The following is a 20,493-nucleotide window of genomic DNA, read 5'->3' as shown; positions in this document are numbered from 1 at the left end:
ATGCGCAGGACATGTATGTACAGTAGTATTCTATGCACTGGTATAAATAGCAATAAAATATGATTGATTTTTTTTTTTTTACATTTATAAAATGTGCTCTGCATCTGTAACAGTGAGTTGGATAGAGACTGTAACAGACAGAATACCACTAACTACCCATAGAAGGACCAGTTGGTACCTTCAGGGTCAGAGATATACTTAAATCCCAGAATACACATTACAAATATTACCACATAACTCTCCAAGTGACGTTACCCATTAAAACCAGTGCAAGTCCTTCTAGACAGGATTCAGCTTAGATTTGGGTATATGAGATATATATCTGCGCCCATCCGCGCTCATCCCGTAATCCAGAGTTTGTGTCACTGAACACGATTTAAACACTGACCCCAGAAATAATGACCCCAGAAATAATAAGACGCCGATGAACCCATAAACACCACTCTCACCGAAAGCTCCAAATCCTTTATTCTCATATAAATAAATCAGGCTTGGGGGGAGGACTCTGGAACATGGATCTTCTTCTGGGGTTAGAACTCCATTAATTGCTCATTTCCAACAATGATCTCGTTAACACGTTTTGCTGCAGAGAGAAGAGATGAATACAGCGGGTTAAACACAGATAACTATTAACTTCCACCACGGTGTAAATCCATGGCGCAATATAAATATCTATCTAATAATAGAAAAGTGTAAATAAATGATGGACAGATCAATAACGTACATAAAACAATGCCTTCCCTTTACTCTGTACAGCGGAAACGCCCTCCGTACATACACGTCCTATCGCTAGACAAGGGTCTGCCTGTGTATATCTGACAATGGCAAATGCAGGTGATGGCCAACGCACCCAATAAGATTCTCGCTATCATCTAACTAGTGTTTCCATAAAATGACAGCAGCCAATCGGTTTCTAGTTACAGGCAAAATCTTTGCTTTTCCGTTTTAGAAAGTTTGATAAATCTCCCCCAATGTAACAAAGAAAAAAAAAGTTCTACATGGGGACTTTCACTGTCACAGAGACATGTATCCCCCGCATATGGAGATTATCGTGGCACCACTGGGACAGGCGTGCTCCCTTATAGCCCAATTACTAGCGGCTGCTGCCACCTGCTCATTTACATGCATCAGGAACTCCGGGAACTTGTGTAGAGATTACTGGCAGCTCAGATCACTGTAACTTGCTATAACGCTGCCTGCCTACCCCCCCCCCCCCCTCCCTCCCCCTCCATACACCTGTAAGGGCAGATGATTGGAGTGTGACCCCCGCTCGCACTGTTGAGTCTGGCCTTCGAGGTGGTCTTCCAGCTCAGCAATGACTGTGTTGACACAAACCTTCAGATGCTTACAATAGCCGAGCGAGTATTTACATGACGTTCCACAATGGCAGAGCACTCGCTTCCATTTGTGTGGCATTCATGCAGGTCTTTGGGTGGTGAAATCGGAAACAGTGTATTTTTATCTGTTTAAATTCTGCAGCGACACTTAACCCCCGCTGGGCCAGAGACCACCCTGACTAATGAGGAAACAAATCCCAATTTACAATGACACCTCCCCACCCTGATGGACTGGATGGATTATTGCCAGGCGTGGGTCTCGGCTGGAGCAAAAGGAGGTATTACACTAAACCCTCATGCACAGCGATCTTTCATTTCATTTTTATATTTTAAAAAAGAAGCGAAACATATAGTTTTGACACATTTATAAACAGACAGCTGTAACACATTCCATCTTAAAATGTATATTACATTTATGCAGTTTAATGGAACAGCACCCCCCAGTGGCTAAATAAACATGGAAAATAGAAGACATCATTGCCCAATGTATTTTTAAATATAAAGGTTAGTATACCACGTATATTTATTTCCATTGCTCTATGGGGGTAATTCAGACCTGATCGATAGGCTGCGTTTTCATACAGCGGGCGATCAGGTCTAAACTGCGCATGCACCGCAAAGCATGCGCAGTTTAGACAGGCTGAAGTGATCGCAGCGGCTGAGTAAGTCCTGGGCTGCGCAGAGACTGCACAAAATCTGTGTGTACGGGTCTGCTGCACATGCGTTCGCACACTTGCAAGGCGAAAATACACTCCCCTATGGGCGGCGACTATGCGAACGCAGGACTGCAAAAAAAACCCTAGCGAGCGAACAGGTCTGAATTAAACCCAATGTGCAGATATCTACATACTGAAACCTTATATATCTGTAGGTTTGTGGAAGCCGTCGCCCTGTTCTCTCTGCCGAGGCAAGTGGTTACCGTAAGACTGCCACACGTGCAGCCATCCTCACCCTTGCACAAGCAGACGTGAGAGCCTTGCAACGGGTCACTCAATAAGGCCTGCAGATGGATGCACACAGTGGCCAATCAGTCACGCTTCACCAACCCACCCGGCAATGGTCTGACCAAATTATCAGGGATCAAAGCTTGTTCTGGGGCTGCAATATTTATCAACATTTATTTACATAACTCCGGCTTTACAATGAGCCAATGTCACTATGGTGGTCATTCCGAGTTGATCGCAGCCAGCAACTTTTTTGCTGCTGCTGCGATCAACTAGTCCACGCCTATGGGGGGAGTGTTTTTTAGCTTAGCAGGGCTGCGATCGCTTGTGCAGTCCTGCTAAGCTAAAAAAAATGTCAAGCAGAACAAGACTAGCCCTGGACATACTTACCCTGTGCGACGATCTCAGCGATGCTGGGGCCGGCTTTGACGTCAGACATACGCCCTCCTGGACACGCCTGCGTTTTCTTCACCACTCCCCGAAAACGGCAGGCAACGGTCTGGTGACGCCTAGGAACGCCTTCTTTCTGTCAATCTTCTTGCGGTCGCCTCTGCGACCTGTTTCTTCGCTGTCCGCGACGTAACCCGGCGACCCCCGTCGCCGGGCAAAGACGCGAGTGCGTCCGTCGCGCATGCACATTCCAGACCCGTTCGCACCGCAGCGACAAACCGCTGCGTGCGAACGGGTCGGAATGACCCCCCTATATGCGGTAATCTTGCATCAAGTGCTCACCCAAGGAAATCAATAACAGGGATGGAAGAACACCAAGACTCTGGTTTATAGGAGTCCAGAATGCTGGCTGGGTGATGGGTTAATATTTAGGAATTCATAGTCCCGTGTCCTGATGGGATATAGCATTATATGCTACGGACTAACCTTTACTGTGGATACGCAGATCTGGCCCCAGCAAACAATCCTTAATATCAGCGCCGCTCTCTAAGACTGCGCTGTTACAGATGACGCTCCCCTGGATAGTGCAGCTGCAAGGAGAGAACAGAAGAGACATGCAAGAGCTGCCATGTTGTACCATCTGCAGAGATCCAATATCCACCATGGACTATTAAGGATCACTGCACCAGATTTATGGCTAGATGCAGAATTCACATTTTATTGAACCCAATAAATGTCAGAATACAATTTGTTACAGTACTTTTTAGAATGCGTTTTTATGCAGGGAGTTTTCAGTGGCTGGTCCACTTTAGGGCTGGACAGCCAATCGGATCCAGCTAGGTGAAGCCAGGAGAACCGAACCGGACACAAGCCACAGTACAGAGAACTCACAGAACTTTATTCCAGGAGGGGAGAAAAATAAACATATAAAAGGGATGTGAAAGGAAAGCAGATTAGAATGTGGAGACCCCCTCCCCACAAGGCAGCTAGGACAGAGATCTATAGGGCTGGGGGTGGGGTCTTGTGTATGTGTGTGTCCTCACTGGGGGGGGGGTTCTTGGGGCACAAGGAAGAAAAGAGGAATTATAAGCATAGTAAGATGCTGGGAGGAGAGGAAAGAGGGGGAGAGAAGATTACACAGATCTGTGTGTTAAGACAGCCGGACCACCTAACAAGAAAAGAGCGAAACACCTCTGCTATCAGCACGGGTCTAACCCCACAGCCCCCCAGGCACGCACGCCTTTTACATCACAATCACAGGACCCCATGTGATAGCAGAGGTCAATAATGGCTAATAATGAATAGTAAAAGGAACAACTACTATTTATTGCACATACGTAGACTTATTCAAATGTTATTTCATTTGGGATCCTTAATGCCCCATATTTAAGGGTCATTTAAATTTGTATATCTATACGTAACAGTGTTGACATGGGGTGATGGAGACTGCATGCAGTGAGTTACAATGATAAATCCTAAATAGGGTAAAATAACATAAGGTAGAGTCAAATAGAGCCTAAAAAACAACAAAAGCAAAACAGCCCTAATAAATGGCAGTAAACGGGCCATTGGGTGCGGTTATAATAGCAGATATATTTATTTTATTTCAACCATTTTATTTAGCAACAGATGTTTATAAATGGCACACACATTCTGCAGCACTTTACCGACATACATCAGTCCCTGCCCCAGAGGAGCTGACGATCTATATTCCCGATCTCATCACAAGCCAATTAACTTACAAATATATTTTGGGATTTTGTGAGAAAACCGTGGAAGAAAGCCATGCTATGATGGGGAGAACATACAAACTCTAAACCTACAAATCCCTTGGTTGGAAATGAACCCATGACCTCAGTGCTGTGAGGCAATATCAAACTTCTAGTACTGTATAGAAACACTGAAAATACAAAATGCATGTAGGTGCTACCAAATGCAAAGATTTGAAAAGTGCTGCGGAATTTGTGCGCTATATAATTATTTGAAATAAAAATGAAAGAGTTACAGTGCTTATAGGTTTTGGCAATAGTTAATGTGTATTATATACAGGTCAATATAAATGTATTATATGACGGTAGGCTGCAGCAGGATTAGAGCATGCAGTGTATTCCTTCTTGGTATCAGTTCTTACCAGATATAGGAACTTAATGTATCTATGGCTACTCAATGTCAGGCCCAGTGGTGGCGAAAAAGTTAATAGACAGGCATTTTGTATTTAGGAGACAGTGACACCTAGTGGCAGAAGGAGACATGTTCGGCTTCCTAGCTGTGCGGCTGATATGTTACCTGTCATGTACTGTTACTCCGTTCATGATAATACAGTTTGTGATCTTCACTCTGTCTTTGATGACGCAATTAGAACCTAAAAGGGAATGCTTTATAGAGGTCTTCTCTCCGACCTGGGTTTGGGCCCCAATCATGCTGTCTGGACCCACCTGGGGGGGAGCAACAAAGTTGGTTAAGTTCCAGTGTACAGTGGAATAAATGGGGTTACGCAACCTGCCACTCAGCCCCGGAGCGGAGGAAGCGGGTCTGTTCAATTTGGAAACACGTAAATGAGACATCACCCCCCGACTTAGTAAAATTGGCTCGCACTCCAACCACATTTTCCAGTATGAATTATGGGGATCAGATTTGGGGTCACACGCTTAGCATTACTGCCAAATATTTCTGGGGTCCTAAAGACCTAGAAGTACAATAAGAGTGTGGGAGTGGGGCTATGGTCCATCATTAAGGTGGTGTCTCCTTACCATGAGCTTGTCGGTGAGGACAGCAGACAAATGGACACGGGGCTCTTCACTACAAACCGAGCACTGCGGCACCTGGAGATAAGAGGAATGCGGTCACTGGTAGCGACTTGCCAGATATCGCTGGTATCAGGGTATTTAGCTTATTTTATACTCCCCTATAGTTACCATAAGATTGTCGTACAGGTAAAATACACACACACACACATATAATTATTATTATTTATTATGTTTTCAGTGTTTGTATTTAATAATGATGGCCTTATGGGGTAAATGTATGAATCAGTGAGAAGAGTGGAGAAGTGAGCCAGTGGAGAAGTTGCCCATGGCAACCAATCAGCATTGATATAACGTTTATAATTTGCATACTATAAAATTATACAGAGCAGCTGATTGGTTGCCATGGGCAACTTCTCCACGGGCTCACTTCTCCACTTTTATCACTGCTTCATACATTTACCCCTATGTACCAACGCATTTCTCCATTCTAAGATCTACGACTCTACAAGCTCTTCTACTCTTTGTAAATAGGTACTCCCCAATTTCGCCTGTCAGTCTACCTCTCTACAACTTTTGTTGCTCTTCAGTTATTCTTCGCCGGCGCTATAAGGACTAATACTCCCTACGGTTAGTTGAAACCACAATATTCAATGTCCTGAGGGCCTCACCTGCTTGTTGGCCTCAATGTACATTGCCAGGCTGTTCACTCTGAAGCACAGCTCGCTCTTTGCCACGTGGACGTAGCAGCGCAGGTGGCTGCCCTGGTACGGCTCCTGCAGGTCGATCCGGTTGTTACCGTAGCTTGAATTGCTTAATGCCGTATCCAGCAGTTCGTCCCGTGGTATAAAACTGTAGATGTCTGTTAGAAGGCAGAGGGGGCGAGAACCAGGGGGCGGGCAGAGCCACAGGGTTAGGGCCACACGTGGACAGACACATAGATGAACCAAACTTCCATCTACTAGAAGCTTGCACACGCTGGTGCAGGGTCGGACAGGTTTCCTCACCTGGTGTCCTCGTTTCTTTGCCCAATTCATGCTCCTTCTTCTTGTGTGCAGAGGAGAACTGTTTCCTGACCAGGTATGGCACCAGCTCCCGTCGGATGGAAGAGAAAGATCTGCAGTGAGGATAATACAGAAGAGGGCATCTGTGAAGTCTGCGAACACTGGCGCACAGGGAAAATGTGCTGTAACCCATAGCAACTGAAGTCTTTTTTTCTAAGCTTTAGTAGATAATGTAAGAATATGACTGGTTGCTGGGTTACATAAATATATAATGCAAACCGATGTCCCATTTTATATCGACACTCGTGGCCAATTTATTAGGTACACCTCACTAGCACTGGGTAGGTCCCCCCTCAGTCCCGTGGACAGCCTGACTCTTCACTCTTATGACTCCAAGGTGCTGGAACCACTCCTTAGAGACTCTGGTCCATGGTGACCGCATCAGGCAGTTGCTGCAGATTTATCAGCCGCACATTCATGCAGTCTCCCGTTCAGTCACATCCCAAAGGTGCTCTACTGGATTGAGGGGTGACTGAATGCATTGCCATGTTCATGTATCCAGTTTGAGATGATACGCCAAATGTAATAGGGTGCTGTATTCTGAAGCTGCCAAGATTTCAGTGAATTAGGAGTCAAATTTAAAATAAGAATTTACTTACCGATAATTCTATTTCTCATAGTCCGTAGTGGATGCTGGGGACTCCGTAAGGACCATGGGGAATAGCGGCTCCGCAGGAGACTGGGCACATCTAAAGAAAGCTTTAGGACTATCTGGTGTGCACTGGCTCCTCCCCCCATGACCCTCCTCCAAGCCTCAGTTAGGATACTGTGCCCGGACGAGCGTACACAATAAGGAAGGATTTTGAATCCCGGGTAAGACTCATACCAGCCACACCAATCACACCGTATAACCTGTGATCTGAACCCAGTTAACAGCATGATAACAGAGGAGCCTCTGAAAGATGGCTCACAACAATAATAACCCGATTTTTGTAACAATAACTATGTACAAGTATTGCAGACAATCCGCACTTGGGATGGGCGCCCAGCATCCACTACGGACTATGAGAAATAGAATTATCGGTAAGTAAATTCTTATTTTCTCTAACGTCCTAAGTGGATGCTGGGGACTCCGTAAGGACCATGGGGATTATACCAAAGCTCCCAAACGGGCGGGAGAGTGCGGATGACTCTGCAGCACCAAATGAGAGAACTCCAGGTCCTCCTCAGCCAGGATATCAATTTTGTAGAATTTTACAAACGTATTTGCTCCTGACCAAGTAGCTGCTCGGCAAAGTTGTAAAGCAGAGACCCCTCGGGCAGCCGCCCAAGATGAGCCCACCTTCCTTGTGGAGTGGGCATTTACAGATTTTTGGCTGTGGCAGGCCTGCCACAGAATGTGCAAGCTGAATTGTACTACAAATCCAACGAGCAATAGTCTGCTTAGAAGCAGGAGCACCCAGCTTGTTGGGTGCACACAGGATAAACAGCGAGTCAGATTTCCTGACTCCAGCCGTCCTGGAAACATATAATTTCAGGGCACTGACAACGTCTAGCAACTTGGAGGCCTCCAAGTCCCTAGTAGCCGCAGGCACCACCAATAGGTTGGTTCAGGTGAGACGCTGAAACCACCTTGGGGAGAAACTGAGGACGAGTCCTCAATTCCGCCCTGTCCGAATGGAAAATCAGATAAGGGCTTTTTCAGGATAAAGCCGCCAATTCTGACACGCGCCTGGCCCAGGCCAGGGCCAACAGCATGACCACTTTCCATGTGAGATATTTTAACTCCACAGATTTAAGTGGTTCAAACCAATGTGACTTTTGGAACCCAAAACTACATTGAGATCCCAAGTGCCACTGGAGGCACAAAAGGAGGCTGTATATGCAGTACCCCTTTTACAAACGTCTGAACTTCAGGGACTGAAGCTAGTTCTTTTTGGAAGAAAATTGACAGGGCCGAAATTTGAACCTTAATGGACCCCAATTTCAGGCCCATAGACACTCCTGTTTGCAGGAAATGTAGGAATCAACCCAGTTGAATTTCCTCCGTCGGGCCTTACTGGCCTCGCACCACGCAACATATTTTCGCCAATTGCGGTGATAATGTTTTTGCGGTTACATCCTTCCTGGCTTTGATCAGGATAGGGATGACTTTATCCGGAATGCCTTTTTTCCTTCAGGATCCGGCGTTCAACCGCCATGCCGTCAAACGCAGCCGCGGTAAGTCTTGGAACAGACCGGGTCCTTGCTGGAGCAGGTCCCTTCTTAGAGGTAGAGGCCACGGATCCTCCGTGAGCATCTCTTGAAGTTCCGGTTACCAAGTCCTTCTTGGCCAATCCGGAACCACGAATATAGTGCTTACTCCTCTCCATCTTATCAATCTCAGTACCTTGGGTATGAGAGGCAGAGGAGGGAACACATACCCTGACTGGTACACCCACGGTGTTACCAGAGCGTCTACAGCTTATTGCCTGAGGGTCCCTGGACCTGGCGCAATACCTGTCGAGTTTTTAATCATGTGGAAGACTTCTGGGTGAAGTCCCCACTCTCCCGGGTGGAGGTCGTGCTGAGGAAGTCTGCTTCCCAGTTGTCCACTCCCGGAATGAATACTGCTGACAGTGCTATCACAAAATTTTCCGCCCAGCGAAGAATCCTTGCAGCTTCTGCCATTGCCCTCCTGCTTCTTGTGCCACCCTGTCTGTTTACGTGGGTGACTGCCGTGATGTTGTCCGACTGGATCAACACCGGCTGACCTTGAAGCAGAGGTCTTGCTAAGCTTAGAGCATTGTAAATGTCCCTTAGCTTCAGGATATTTATGTGAAGTGATGTCTCCAGGCTTGACCATAAGCCCTGGATATTCCTTCCCTGTGTGACTGCTCCCCAGCCTCGCAGGCTGGCATCCGTGGTCACCAGGACCCAGTCCTGAATGCCTAATCTGCGGCCCTCTAGAAGATGAGCACTCTGCAACCACCACAGGAGGGACACCCTTGTCCTTGGTGACAGGGTTATCCGCTGATGCATCTGAAGATGCGATCCGGACCATTTGTCCAGCAGGTCCCACTGGAAAGTTCTTGCGTGGAATCTGCCGAATGGGATTGCTTCGTAGGAAGCCACCATTTTACCCAGAACCCTTGTGCATTGATGCACTGAGACTTGGCTCGGTTTTAGGAGGTTCCTGACTAGCTCGGATAACTCCCTGGCTTTCTCCTCCGGGAGAAACACCTTTTTCTGGACTGTGTCCAGGTTCATCCCTAGGAACAGAAGACACGTCGTCGGAACCAGGTGCGATTTTGGAATATTGAGAATCCAATCGTGCTGCCCCAACACTACCTGAGATAGTGCTACACCGACCTCCAACTGTTCCCTGGATCTTACCCTTATCAGGGAATTGTCCAAGGAAGGGATAACTAAAATTCACTTCCTTCGAAGGAATATCATCATTTCGGCCATTACCTTGGTAAAGACCCGGGGTGCCGTGTACCATCCATACGGCAGCGTCTGAACTGATAGTGACAGTTCTGTACCATAAACCTGAGGTACCCTTGGTGAGAAGGGTAAATTTTGACATGAAGGTAAGCATCCTTGATGTCCCGAGACATCATGTAGTCCCCTTCTTCCAGGTTCGCAATCACTGCTCTGAGTGACTCAATCTTGAATTTGAACCTCTGTATGTAAGTGTTCAAAGATTTTAGATTTAGAATCGGTCTCACCGAGCCGTCCGGCTTCGGTACCACAACAGTGTGGAATAATACCCCGTTCCCTGTTGCAGGAGGGGTATCTTGATTATCACCTGCTGGGAATACAGCTTGTGAATGGCTTCCAAAACTGTCTGCCTGTCAGAAGGAGACATCGGTAAAGCCGACTTTAGGAAACGGCGAGGGGGAGACGTCTCAAATTCTAATTTGTACCCCTGAGATATCACCTGAAGGATCCAGGGGTCTACTTGCGAGTGAGCCCACTGCGCGCTGAAATTCATTGAGATGGGCCCCCCACCGTGCCTGATTCTGCTTGTAAAGCCCCAGCGTATACTGAGGGCTTGGCAGAGGCGGGAGAGGGTTTCTGTTCCTGGGAACTGGCTGATTTCTGCAGCCTTTTTCCTCTCCCTCTGTCACGGGGCAGAAATGAGCAACCTTTTGCCCGCTTGTCCACGAAAAGACTGCGCCTGATAATACGGCGTCTTCTCATGTTGAGAGGCGACCTGGGGTACAAACGTGGAATTCCCAGCTGTTGCCGTGGCCACCAGGTCTGAAAGACCGACCCCAAATAACTCCTCCCTTAATAAAGCAATACTTCCAAATGCCGTTTGGAATACGCATCACCTGACCACTGACGTGTCCATAACCCTCTACTGGTAGAAATGGACAACGCGCTTAGACTTGATGCCAGTCGGCAAATATTCCGCTGTGCATCACGCATATATAAAAATGCATCTTTTAAATGCTCTATAGGCAAAAATATACTGTCCCTATCTAGGGTATCAATATTTTCAGTCAGGGAATCCGACCACGCCAACCCAGCACTGCACATCCAGGCTGAGGCGATTGCTGGTCGCAGTATAACACCAGTATGTGTGTAAATACCTTTTAGGATACCCTCCTGCTTTCTATCAGCAGGATCCTTAAGGGCGGCCATCTCAGGCGAAGGTAGAGCCCTTACAAGCGTGTGAGCGCTTTATCCCCCCTAGGGGGTGTTTCCCAACGCACCCTAACCTCTGGCGGGAAAGGATATAATGCCAATAACATTTTAGAAATTATCCGTTGTTATCGGGGGAAACCCACGCATCATCACACACCTCATTTAATTTCTCAGATTCAGGAAAACTACAGGTAGTTTTTCCTCACCGAACATAATACCCCTTTTTTGGTGGTACTCGTATTATCAGAAATGTGTAAAACATTTTTCATTGCCTCAATCATGTAACGTGTGGCCCTACTGGAAGTCACATTCGTCTCTTCACCGTCGACACTGGAGTCAGTATCCGTGTCGGCGTCTATATCTGCCATCTGAGGTAACGGGCGCTTTAGAGCCCCTGACGGCCTATGAGACGTCTGGACAGGCACAAGCTGAGTAGCCGGCTGTCTCATGTCAACCACTGTCTTTTATACAGAGCTGACACTGTCACGTAATTCCTTCCAACAGTTCATCCACTCAGGTGTCGACCCCCTAGGGGGTGACATCACTATTACAGGCAATCTGCTCCGTCTCCACATCATTTTTCTCCTCATACATGTCGACACAAAAGTACCGACATACAGCACACACACAGGGAATGCTCTGATAGAGGACAGGACCCCACTAGCCCTTTGGGGAGACAGAGGGAGAGTTTGCCAGCACACACCAGAGCGCTATATATATACAGGGATAACCTTATATAAGTGTTTTTCCCCTTATAGCTGCTGTATAGTTAATACTACGCCTAATTAGTGCCCCCCTCTCTTTTTTTAACCCTTTCTGTAGTGTAGTGACTGCAGGGGAGAGACAGGGAGCTTCCCTCCAACGGAGCTGTGAGGGAAAATGGCGCCAGTGTGCTGAGGAGATAGGCTCCGCCCCTTTTTCGCTGACTTTTCTCCTGCTTTTTTATGGATTCTGGCAGGGGTTAAATGCATCCATATAGCCCAGGAGCTATATGTGATGCATTTTTTTTGCCATCCAAGGTGTTTTTATTGCGTCTCAGGGCGCCCCCCCCCCCCAGCGCCCTGCACCCTCAGTGACCGAAGTGTGAAGTGTGCTGAGAGCAATGGCGCACAGCTGCAGTGCTGTGCGCTACCTTGTTGAAGACAGGACGTCTTCTGCCGCCGATTTTCCGGACCTCTTCTGCCTTCTGGCTCTGTAAGGGGGCCGGCGGCGCGGCTCTGGGACCCATCCAAGCTGGGCCTGTGATCGTCCCTCTGGAGCTAATGTCCAGTAGCCTAAGAAGCCCAATCCACTCTGCACGCAGGTGAGTTCGCTTCTTCTCCCCTTAGTCCCTCGATGCAGTGAGCCTGTTGCCAGCAGGTCTCACTGAAAATAAAAAACCTAATCTAAAACTTTCACTAAGAAGCTCAGGAGAGCCCCTAGTGTGCACCCTTCTCGTTCGGGCACAGAGATCTAACTGAGGCTTGGAGGAGGGTCATGGGGGGAGGAGCCAGTGCACACCAGATAGTCCTAAAGCTTTCTTTAGATGTGCCCAGTCTCCTGCAGAGCCGCTATTCCCCATGGTCCTTACGGAGTCCCCAGCATCCACTTAGGACGTTAGAGAAAGCGGCAATGTTTAGCAAGGCAAAATCAAACTGGTATTACCTTAGTAAACATTGCTGTAGGGTGCGAGGGAAAACCTAGCGTTGTTTGGCCAGTTACGGAAGTGCCGACAAGGGCACAGCCGTGGCACAACCCACAGAACCGCATAACACCCTTAGATCACATTTCTTCCCCATTCTGGCGTTTGGTGTGAGCAACAACTGAACCTCTCGATCATGTAGCATGCTTTAATGCGTTAAGTATAGTGGTTCTCAAATTCGGTGGCCCAGACTCCAAACTGTTCATGTTTTCCACCTAGCAGGTGCATTCAGTTGTTGCCTCATAACTGGTATATTAGATAATTGCATTAATGAGTAGGTGTGGGGGTGTACCTAACACCCCCCCCCCCCTTAGTGCCTTAATCTTAACCCCCAAATAGTGCCTAACCCCAGCCCTCTACCCAATCCCTAACCCTAAGTAGAATCCCAATACTTGCCCTCGGAATGTTGGCTGTGTTCCGGCGCCGGTCTCCCGAGTGGTGTCGGGATTCCGGCGTTGGTCACATGACCATCGCCATGCTAAACGCATCCCCATCAGACACGTTACTTCCCAGTGAGTCAAGAAGATGGATTCTTGTGACTATTAGTTATGCTCAGAGAATAGCTGCCCCTATTGCGCCGGGTACCATGTGATCCTTAGCGATTTGCCCACATAACTGAATTGTGCCCCCTATAGCACTGTTTATAAAAGAACAGAGTACAGGGCGGCTGGCAAAAGGATTTCCTAAACTCTCCACAAAATAAGCAAATTACAATCGGAGCACCATGGGACGGACGGTCTTGTGTCCCGTTACCAGCGGCACCCATTGTCTCATCATCACATAAGGACCAGGAATAAACATACTCATTGACAGCTAAGAAATCCAGCACGTATTTGCGCAGGCAGTACAGGTGCGCGTCCACCATTCCCATCTTGATGCGAATCCGGGGGTATCTGTGAGGTGAAACAGAGAACAGCAGCTGTAGCTAAGAACGGTTCACGCATTGTACAGACACATGGACAAGGGCTCTAACCAGCAAGACAACTGCAATTACTCAATAACATCATTCATTAATGAGGGCACTGGTCACCACAATAACTACAAACAGCGTACATTAGGGTGCTAGCCCCGTTCCGTGGGTTTTGAAGACAGATCAGAGGATTCACTTACTAATGGGAGAATTAAGAAAAGCACAGGAGCTTCACCTGTAAGCTATTATAGTATACTGTAGCGTATAGCTTTCAGGATTTATAATGGTTAACAGGTGAGAAAGAGCGCAGACCCGTGCTGCTTCATCAGTTACCCAAGTGCGCCAGCTTACTTTGATGGTCATTCCGAGTTGATCACACGTAGCAACTTTTTGCCGCTCGTGCAATCAACTTGACGCCGCCTATGGGGGAGTGTATTTTAGCATAGCAGGGCTGCGATCGCTTGTGCATCCCTACTATGCTAAAAAAGTTTCCTGCAAAACAAGACCAGGGTCAGACCTACTTACCCTGTGCGACGGATCCAGCGACAAAACTCCAGGGATTGACGTCAGACATCCGCATTCCAAACGCCTGCGTTCACCTCACCACGCCTGGAAAACGGTATCAGCCCCGGAACGCCTCCCCGCCGTCAATCTTCTAGCGATCACCACTGCGATCACTTTCAGCGCTGGCGGCGTCACTGCCCAGCGACAACGCTCGTGTGCATTGCGGGGCGCCGTGCAGCCGCAGTCCCGACCTGTTCGCACCGCAGCGAAGAACCGCTGCGTGCGAACGGGTCGGAATGACCCCCTTTGTTAGAGCATTTCAAGGTACAGGTCTACTTTCCAGCCCTTGGGAATAGCCCCATGATAGCTGTCCTGGCTTTTGGGGTAATGCCTGGAAACATGCGAAACGTGAGGAGAGTGTGGGGACATGGGAACCTACTGGCTACATTTGGCGAGTGTGCAGATTATTTTAGATCACTGGAATTCCACTTAGAAATGTGATTTTCCACACTACCCCCATAAGTACATCCTATCCATCCCATGCATTTATAAAGGCCTGTCGTGCAAGCTGAAACCTTGCTTTCTTATCTGGCTCTCAACGCTGGCACCTAATCCATACTGTGAATTATACGCCCCCATCTGATGGAAGAAACATGGGGAATCCTACAGAAGCAGCCATCTTGGCCCTAAAGTCAATTTGCCCAGACATAGGGGAGCGCTCATACAAAATCGTGCGCATTACTGCACCAGCAATTTTGCTACATTTTGTGGTTTCTGGTGTTATATTTTCTCTTTCAACTACAGATGTGTCCTCATACACTATTGGTGCAATTGCACCAAACGACCCTTCTCCCCCACACACCAGGTCCCGTGCGACTCAGCTTGCACCAAGCATCTTTCCCACTGAAAAACGAGTCTCCTATGAAACAAAACCGCTGCACTAATTTTATATGTGAACCTTGTACACCTGAATCTGTATACGAATAGGCTACGATGCAGCGGCCGCGGCTTCCTTTCATGCCAAGTTCAGTTGTGCTGCATCTGTCACACAGAATATTATTTTAAACGATTTCCTGCTACAGCCTGGCATCACTGATACAGACTGAGGGGTGTTCTGCAGCGTCTGTGGTGCAAATAAGATGCAAATTGAAAGAAAAAGCTGCAATGCTCAGCACAGCTCACTCACGGCAGGAGCACCGCGCTGCATGGTGTATTGGGGCTAGGTGTATGAGGATATGGCTGTAATTGTCAACATAATAACTTTCAAAAACTGAATAAATACAGAACCATAGTGTCAGGTAACATTAGAACGTAGTATTTGCTTAGATAATAAACATTGGGCAACGTATAAAATATCTAACTGTATCACAGGAATTCTAATCAATATAATAAAAGTCAGGATGAGTTCTGTGACCATATATCAGAAGGAACGAGACCCCAGTCCCAGTACTATAATACAAATCATCTAGGTGACTGAGAGCCGTAATAATGGGCCTAATTCTGAGTTGATCGCAGCAGCAAATTTGTTAGCAGTTGGGCAAAACCATGTGCACTGCAGGGGGTACAGATATAACATGTGCAGACAGAGTTAGATTTGGGTGGGGTGTATTCAAACTGAAATCTAAATTGCAGTGTAAAAATAAAGCAGCCAGTATTTACCCTGCACAGAAACAATATAACCCACCCAAATCTAACTCTCTCTGCACATGTTATATCTGCCACACCTGCAGTGCACATGGGGGGTCATTCCGAGTTGTTCGCTCGCAAGCGGATTTTAGCAGATTTGCTCATGCTAAGCCGCCGCCTACTGGGAGTGAATCTTAGCATCTTAAAATTGCGAACGATGTATTAGCAATATTGCGATTACACACCTCGTAGCAGTTTCTGAGTAGCTCCAGACTTACTCGGCATCTGCGATCATTTCTCTAACGTCCTAGTGGATGCTGGGGACTCTGAAAGGACCATGGGGAATAGCGGCTCCGCAGGAGACTGGGCACAAAAGTAAAAAGCTTTAGGACTACCTGGTGTGCACTGGCTCCTCCCCCCATGACCCTCCTCCAAGCCTCAGTTAGATTTTTGTGCCCGAACGAGACGGGTGCAGGCTAAGGGGCTCTCCTGAGCTGCTTAGTGTAAAAGTTTAAAGTAGGTTTTTTATTTTCAGTGAGACCTGCTGGCAACAGGCTCACTGCACCGAGGGACTAAGGGGAGAAGAAGCGAACTCACCTGCGTGCAGAGTGGATTGGGCTTCTTAGGCTACTGGACATTAGCTCCAGAGGGACGATCACAGGCCCAGCCATGGATGGGTCCCAGAGCCGCGCCGCCGTCCCCCTTACAGAGCCAGAAGACGGAAGAGGTCCGGAAAATCGGCGGCAGAAGACGTCCTGTCTTCAATAAGGTAGCGCACAGCACTGCAGCTGTGCGCCATTGCTCTCAGCACACTTCACACTCCGGTCACTGAGGGTGCAGGGCGCTGGGGGGGGGCGCCCTGAGACGCAATAAAAACACCTTTTTTGGCAAAAAATACATCACATATAGCTCCTGGGCTATATGGATGTATTTAACCCCTGCCTATTTTTACATAAAAAAGCGGGAGAAAGGCCGCCAAAAAAGGGGCGGAGCCTATCTCCTCAGCACACTGGCGCCATTTTTTCCTCACAGCTCCGTTGGAGGAAGGCTCCCTGACTCTCCCCTACAGTCCTGCACTACAGAAACAGGGTAAAACAAGAGAGGGGGGGCACTAAATTGGCATATAAATATATACAGCAGCTATATTAGGGAAAAACACTTATATAAGGTTATCCCTGTATATATATAGCGCTCTGGTGTGTGCTGGCAAACTCTCCCTCTGTCTCCCCGAAGGGCTAGTGGGGTCCTGTCCTCTATCAGAGCATTCCCTGTGTGTGTGCTGTGTGTCGGTACGTTGTGTCGACATGTATGAGGAGGAAAATGGTGTGGAGGCGGAGCAATTGCCTGTGTTAGTGATGTCACCCCCTAGGGAGTCGACACCTGACTGGATGGTCTTATGGAAAGAATTACGTGATAGTGTCAGCACTTTACAAAAGACTGTTGACGACATGAGACAGCCGGCAAATCAGTTAATACCTGTACAGGCGTCTCAAACACCGTCAGGGGCTCTAAAGCGCCCGTTACCTCAGGTCGATACAGACACAGACACGGACACTGACTCCAGTGTCGACGGTGAGGAAACAAACGTATTTTCCAGTAGGGCCACACGTTACATGATCACGGCAATGAAGGAGGTTTTGAACATTTCTGATACTACAAGTACCACAAAAAAGGGTATTATGTGGGGTGTGAAAAAACTACCCGTAGTTTTTCCCGAATCAGATGAATTAAATGAGGTGTGTGATGAAGCGTGGGTTTCCCCCGATAAAAAACTGCTAATTTCTAAAAAGTTATTGGCATTATACCCTTTCCCGCCAGAGGTTAGGGCGCGTTGGGAAACACCCCCTAGCGTAGATAAGGCGCTCACACGCTTATCAAAACAAGTGGCGTTACCGTCCCCTGATACGGCCGCCCTCAAGGAACCAGCTAATAGGAAGCTGGAAAATATCCTTAAAAGTATATACACACATACTGGTATTATACTGCGACCAGCAATCGCCTCAGCCTGGATGTGCAGTGCTGGGGTGGCTTGGTCGGATTCCCTGACTGAAAATATTGATACCCTGGACAGGGACAATATATTATTGACTATAGAGCATTTAAAGGATGCATTTCTATATATGCGAGATGCACAGAGGGATATTTGCACTCTGGCATCAAGAGTAAGTGCGATGTCCATTTCTGCCAGAAGAGGATTATGGACGCGACAGTGGTCAGGGGATGCGGATTCCAAACGGCATATGGAAGTATTGCCGTATAAAGGGGAGGAGTTATTTGGGGTCGGTCTATCGGACCTGGTGGCCACGGCAACGGCTGGAAAATCCACCTTTTTACCCCAAGTCACCTCGCAGCAGAAAAAGATACCGTCTTTTCAGGCTCAGTCCTTTCGTCCCCATAAGGGCAAGCGGGCAAAAGGCCACTCATATCTGCCCCGGGGCAGAGGAAGGGGAAAAAGACTGCAGCAGACAGCCTCTTCCCACGAACAGAAGCCCTCCCCCGCTTCTGCCAAGTCCTCAGCATGACGCTGGGGCCTTGCAAGCGGACTCAGGCACGGTGGGGGCCCGTCTCAAGAATTTCAGCGCGCAGTGGGCTCACTCGCAAGTGGACCCCTGGATCCTGCAGGTAGTATCTCAGGGGTACAAATTGGAATTTGAGACGTCTCCCCCTCGCCGGTTCCTGAAGTCTGCTTTACCAACGTCTCCCCCCGACAGGGAGGCGGTATTGGAAGCCATTCACAAGCTGTATTCCCAGCAGGTGATAATCAAGGTACCCCTCCTACAACAGGGAAAGGGGTATTATTCCACGCTGTTTGTGGTACCGAAGCCGGACGGCTCGGTGAGACCCATTTTAAATCTGAAATCCTTGAACACTTACATAAAAAGGTTCAAGTTCAAGATGGAGTCACTCAGAGCAGTGATAGCGAACCTGGAAAAAGGGGACTATATGGTGTCTCTGGACATCAAGGATGCTTACCTCCATGTCCCAATTTGCCCTTCTCACCAAGGGTACCTCAGGTTTGTGGTACAGAACTGTCACTATCAGTTTCAGACGCTGCCGTTTGGATTGTCCACGGCACCCCGGGTCTTTACCAAGGTAATGGCCGAAATGATGATTCTTCTTCGAAGAAAAGGCGTCTTAATTATCCCTTACTTGGACGATCTCCTGATAAGGGCAAGGTCCAGAGAACAGTTAGAGGTCGGAGTAGCACTATCTCAAGTAGTACTACGACAGCACGGATGGATTCTAAATATTCCAAAATCGCAGCTGATTCCGACGACACGTCTGCTGTTCCTAGGGATGATTCTGGACACAGTACAGAAAAAGGTGTTTCTCCCGGAGGAGAAAGCCAAGGAGTTATCCGACCTAGTCAGGAACCTCCTAAGACCAGGCCAAGTGTCAGTACATCAATGCACAAGGGTCCTGGGAAAGATGGTGTCTTCTTACGAAGCGATTCCATTCGGCAGATTCCACGCAAGAACTTTTCAGTGGGATCTGCTGGACAAATGGTCCGGATCGCATCTTCAAATGCATCAGCGGATAACCCTGTCTCCAAGGACAAGGGTGTCTCTCCTGTGGTGGTTACAGAGTGCTCATCTCCTAGAGGGCCGCAGATTCGGCATTCAGGATTGGGTCCTGGTGACCACGGATGCCAGCCTGAGAGGCTGGGGAGCAGTCACACAGGGAAGAAATTTCCAGGGCTTGTGGTCAAGCATGGAAACGTCACTTCACATAAATATCCTGGAACTAAGGGCCATTTACAATGCCCTAAGTCAGGCAAGACCTCTGCTTCAGGGTCAGCCGGTGTTGATCCAGTCGGACAACATCACGGCAGTCACCCACGTAAACAGACAGGGCGGCACAAGAAGCAGGAGGGCAATGATGGAAGTGGCAAGGATTCTTCGCTGGGCGGAGAATCATGTGATAGCACTGTCAGCAGTGTTCATTCCGGGAGTGGACAACTGGGAAGCAGACTTCCTCAGCAGACACGATCTTCACCCGGGGGAGTGGGGACTTCACCCAGAAGTCTTCCACATGATTGTGAACCGTTGGGAAAAACCAAAGGTGGACATGATGGCGTCCCGCCTCAACAAAAAACTGGACAGATATTGCGCCAGGTCAAGGGACCCTCAGGCAATAGCTGTGGACGCTCTGGTAACACCGTGGGTGTACCAGTCAGTGTATGTGTTCCCTCCTCTTCCTCTCATACCAAAAGTACTGAGAATCATAAGAAGGAGAGGAGTAAAGACTATACTCGTGGCTCCGGATTGGCCAAGAAGGACTTGGTACCCGGAAATTCAAGAGATGCTCACGGAAGACCCGTGGCCTCTACCTCTAAGAAAGGACCTGCTCCAGCAGGGACCATGTCTGTTCCAAGACTTACCGCGGCTGCGTTTGACGGCATGGCGGTTGAACGCCGGATCCTGAAGGAAAAAGGCATTCCGGATGAAGTCATCCCTACCCTGATCAAAGCCAGGAAGGATGTAACCGTACAACATTATCACCGTATTTGGCGTAAATATGTTGCGTGGTGCGAGGCCAGGAAGGCCCCTACAGAGGAATTTCAACTGGGTCGTTTCCTGCATTTCCTGCAAACAGGACTGTCTATGGGCCTCAAATTAGGGTCCATTAAGGTTCAAATTTCGGCCCTGTCAATATTCTTCCAAAAAGAACTGGCTTCTGTTCCTGAAGTTCAGACGTTTGTCAAGGGAGTACTGCAT

General features: G+C 48.1%; 1 protein-coding gene across 5 annotated transcripts in view; it reads right to left on the bottom strand.

Annotated features, from left to right (window-relative positions):
• Window positions 1–450: 450 nt before the first annotated feature.
• Window positions 451–20,493, bottom strand: part of EIF2B3 (eukaryotic translation initiation factor 2B subunit gamma) — an 89,050-nt gene continuing 69,007 nt past the window's right edge. For 4 of the 5 annotated variants that reach the window (XM_063939438.1, XM_063939439.1, XM_063939440.1 and 1 more), the window contains exons 6-12: window positions 13,539–13,628; window positions 6,423–6,532; window positions 6,087–6,277; window positions 5,422–5,493; window positions 4,958–5,106; window positions 3,158–3,261; window positions 451–583 (exon numbers count right to left, since the gene is read on the bottom strand). In XM_063939438.1, coding sequence (XP_063795508.1) covers window positions 531–583; window positions 3,158–3,261; window positions 4,958–5,106; window positions 5,422–5,493; window positions 6,087–6,277; window positions 6,423–6,532; window positions 13,539–13,628 — 769 coding nt within the window. In that variant the 3' untranslated portion in view covers window positions 451–530. The remainder of the gene's footprint in view (window positions 584–3,157; window positions 3,262–4,957; window positions 5,107–5,421; window positions 5,494–6,086; window positions 6,278–6,422; window positions 6,533–13,538; window positions 13,629–20,493) is intronic. The other variant, XM_063939437.1, reaches the window with a different exon arrangement.

This window comes from Pseudophryne corroboree, chromosome 9 (assembly GCF_028390025.1).
Source record: "Pseudophryne corroboree isolate aPseCor3 chromosome 9, aPseCor3.hap2, whole genome shotgun sequence".
Classification (NCBI taxonomy): Eukaryota; Metazoa; Chordata; class Amphibia; order Anura; family Myobatrachidae; genus Pseudophryne; species Pseudophryne corroboree.
Note: the sequence above shows the minus strand (reverse complement) of the source record. Positions and strands in the feature narration are given on the sequence as shown.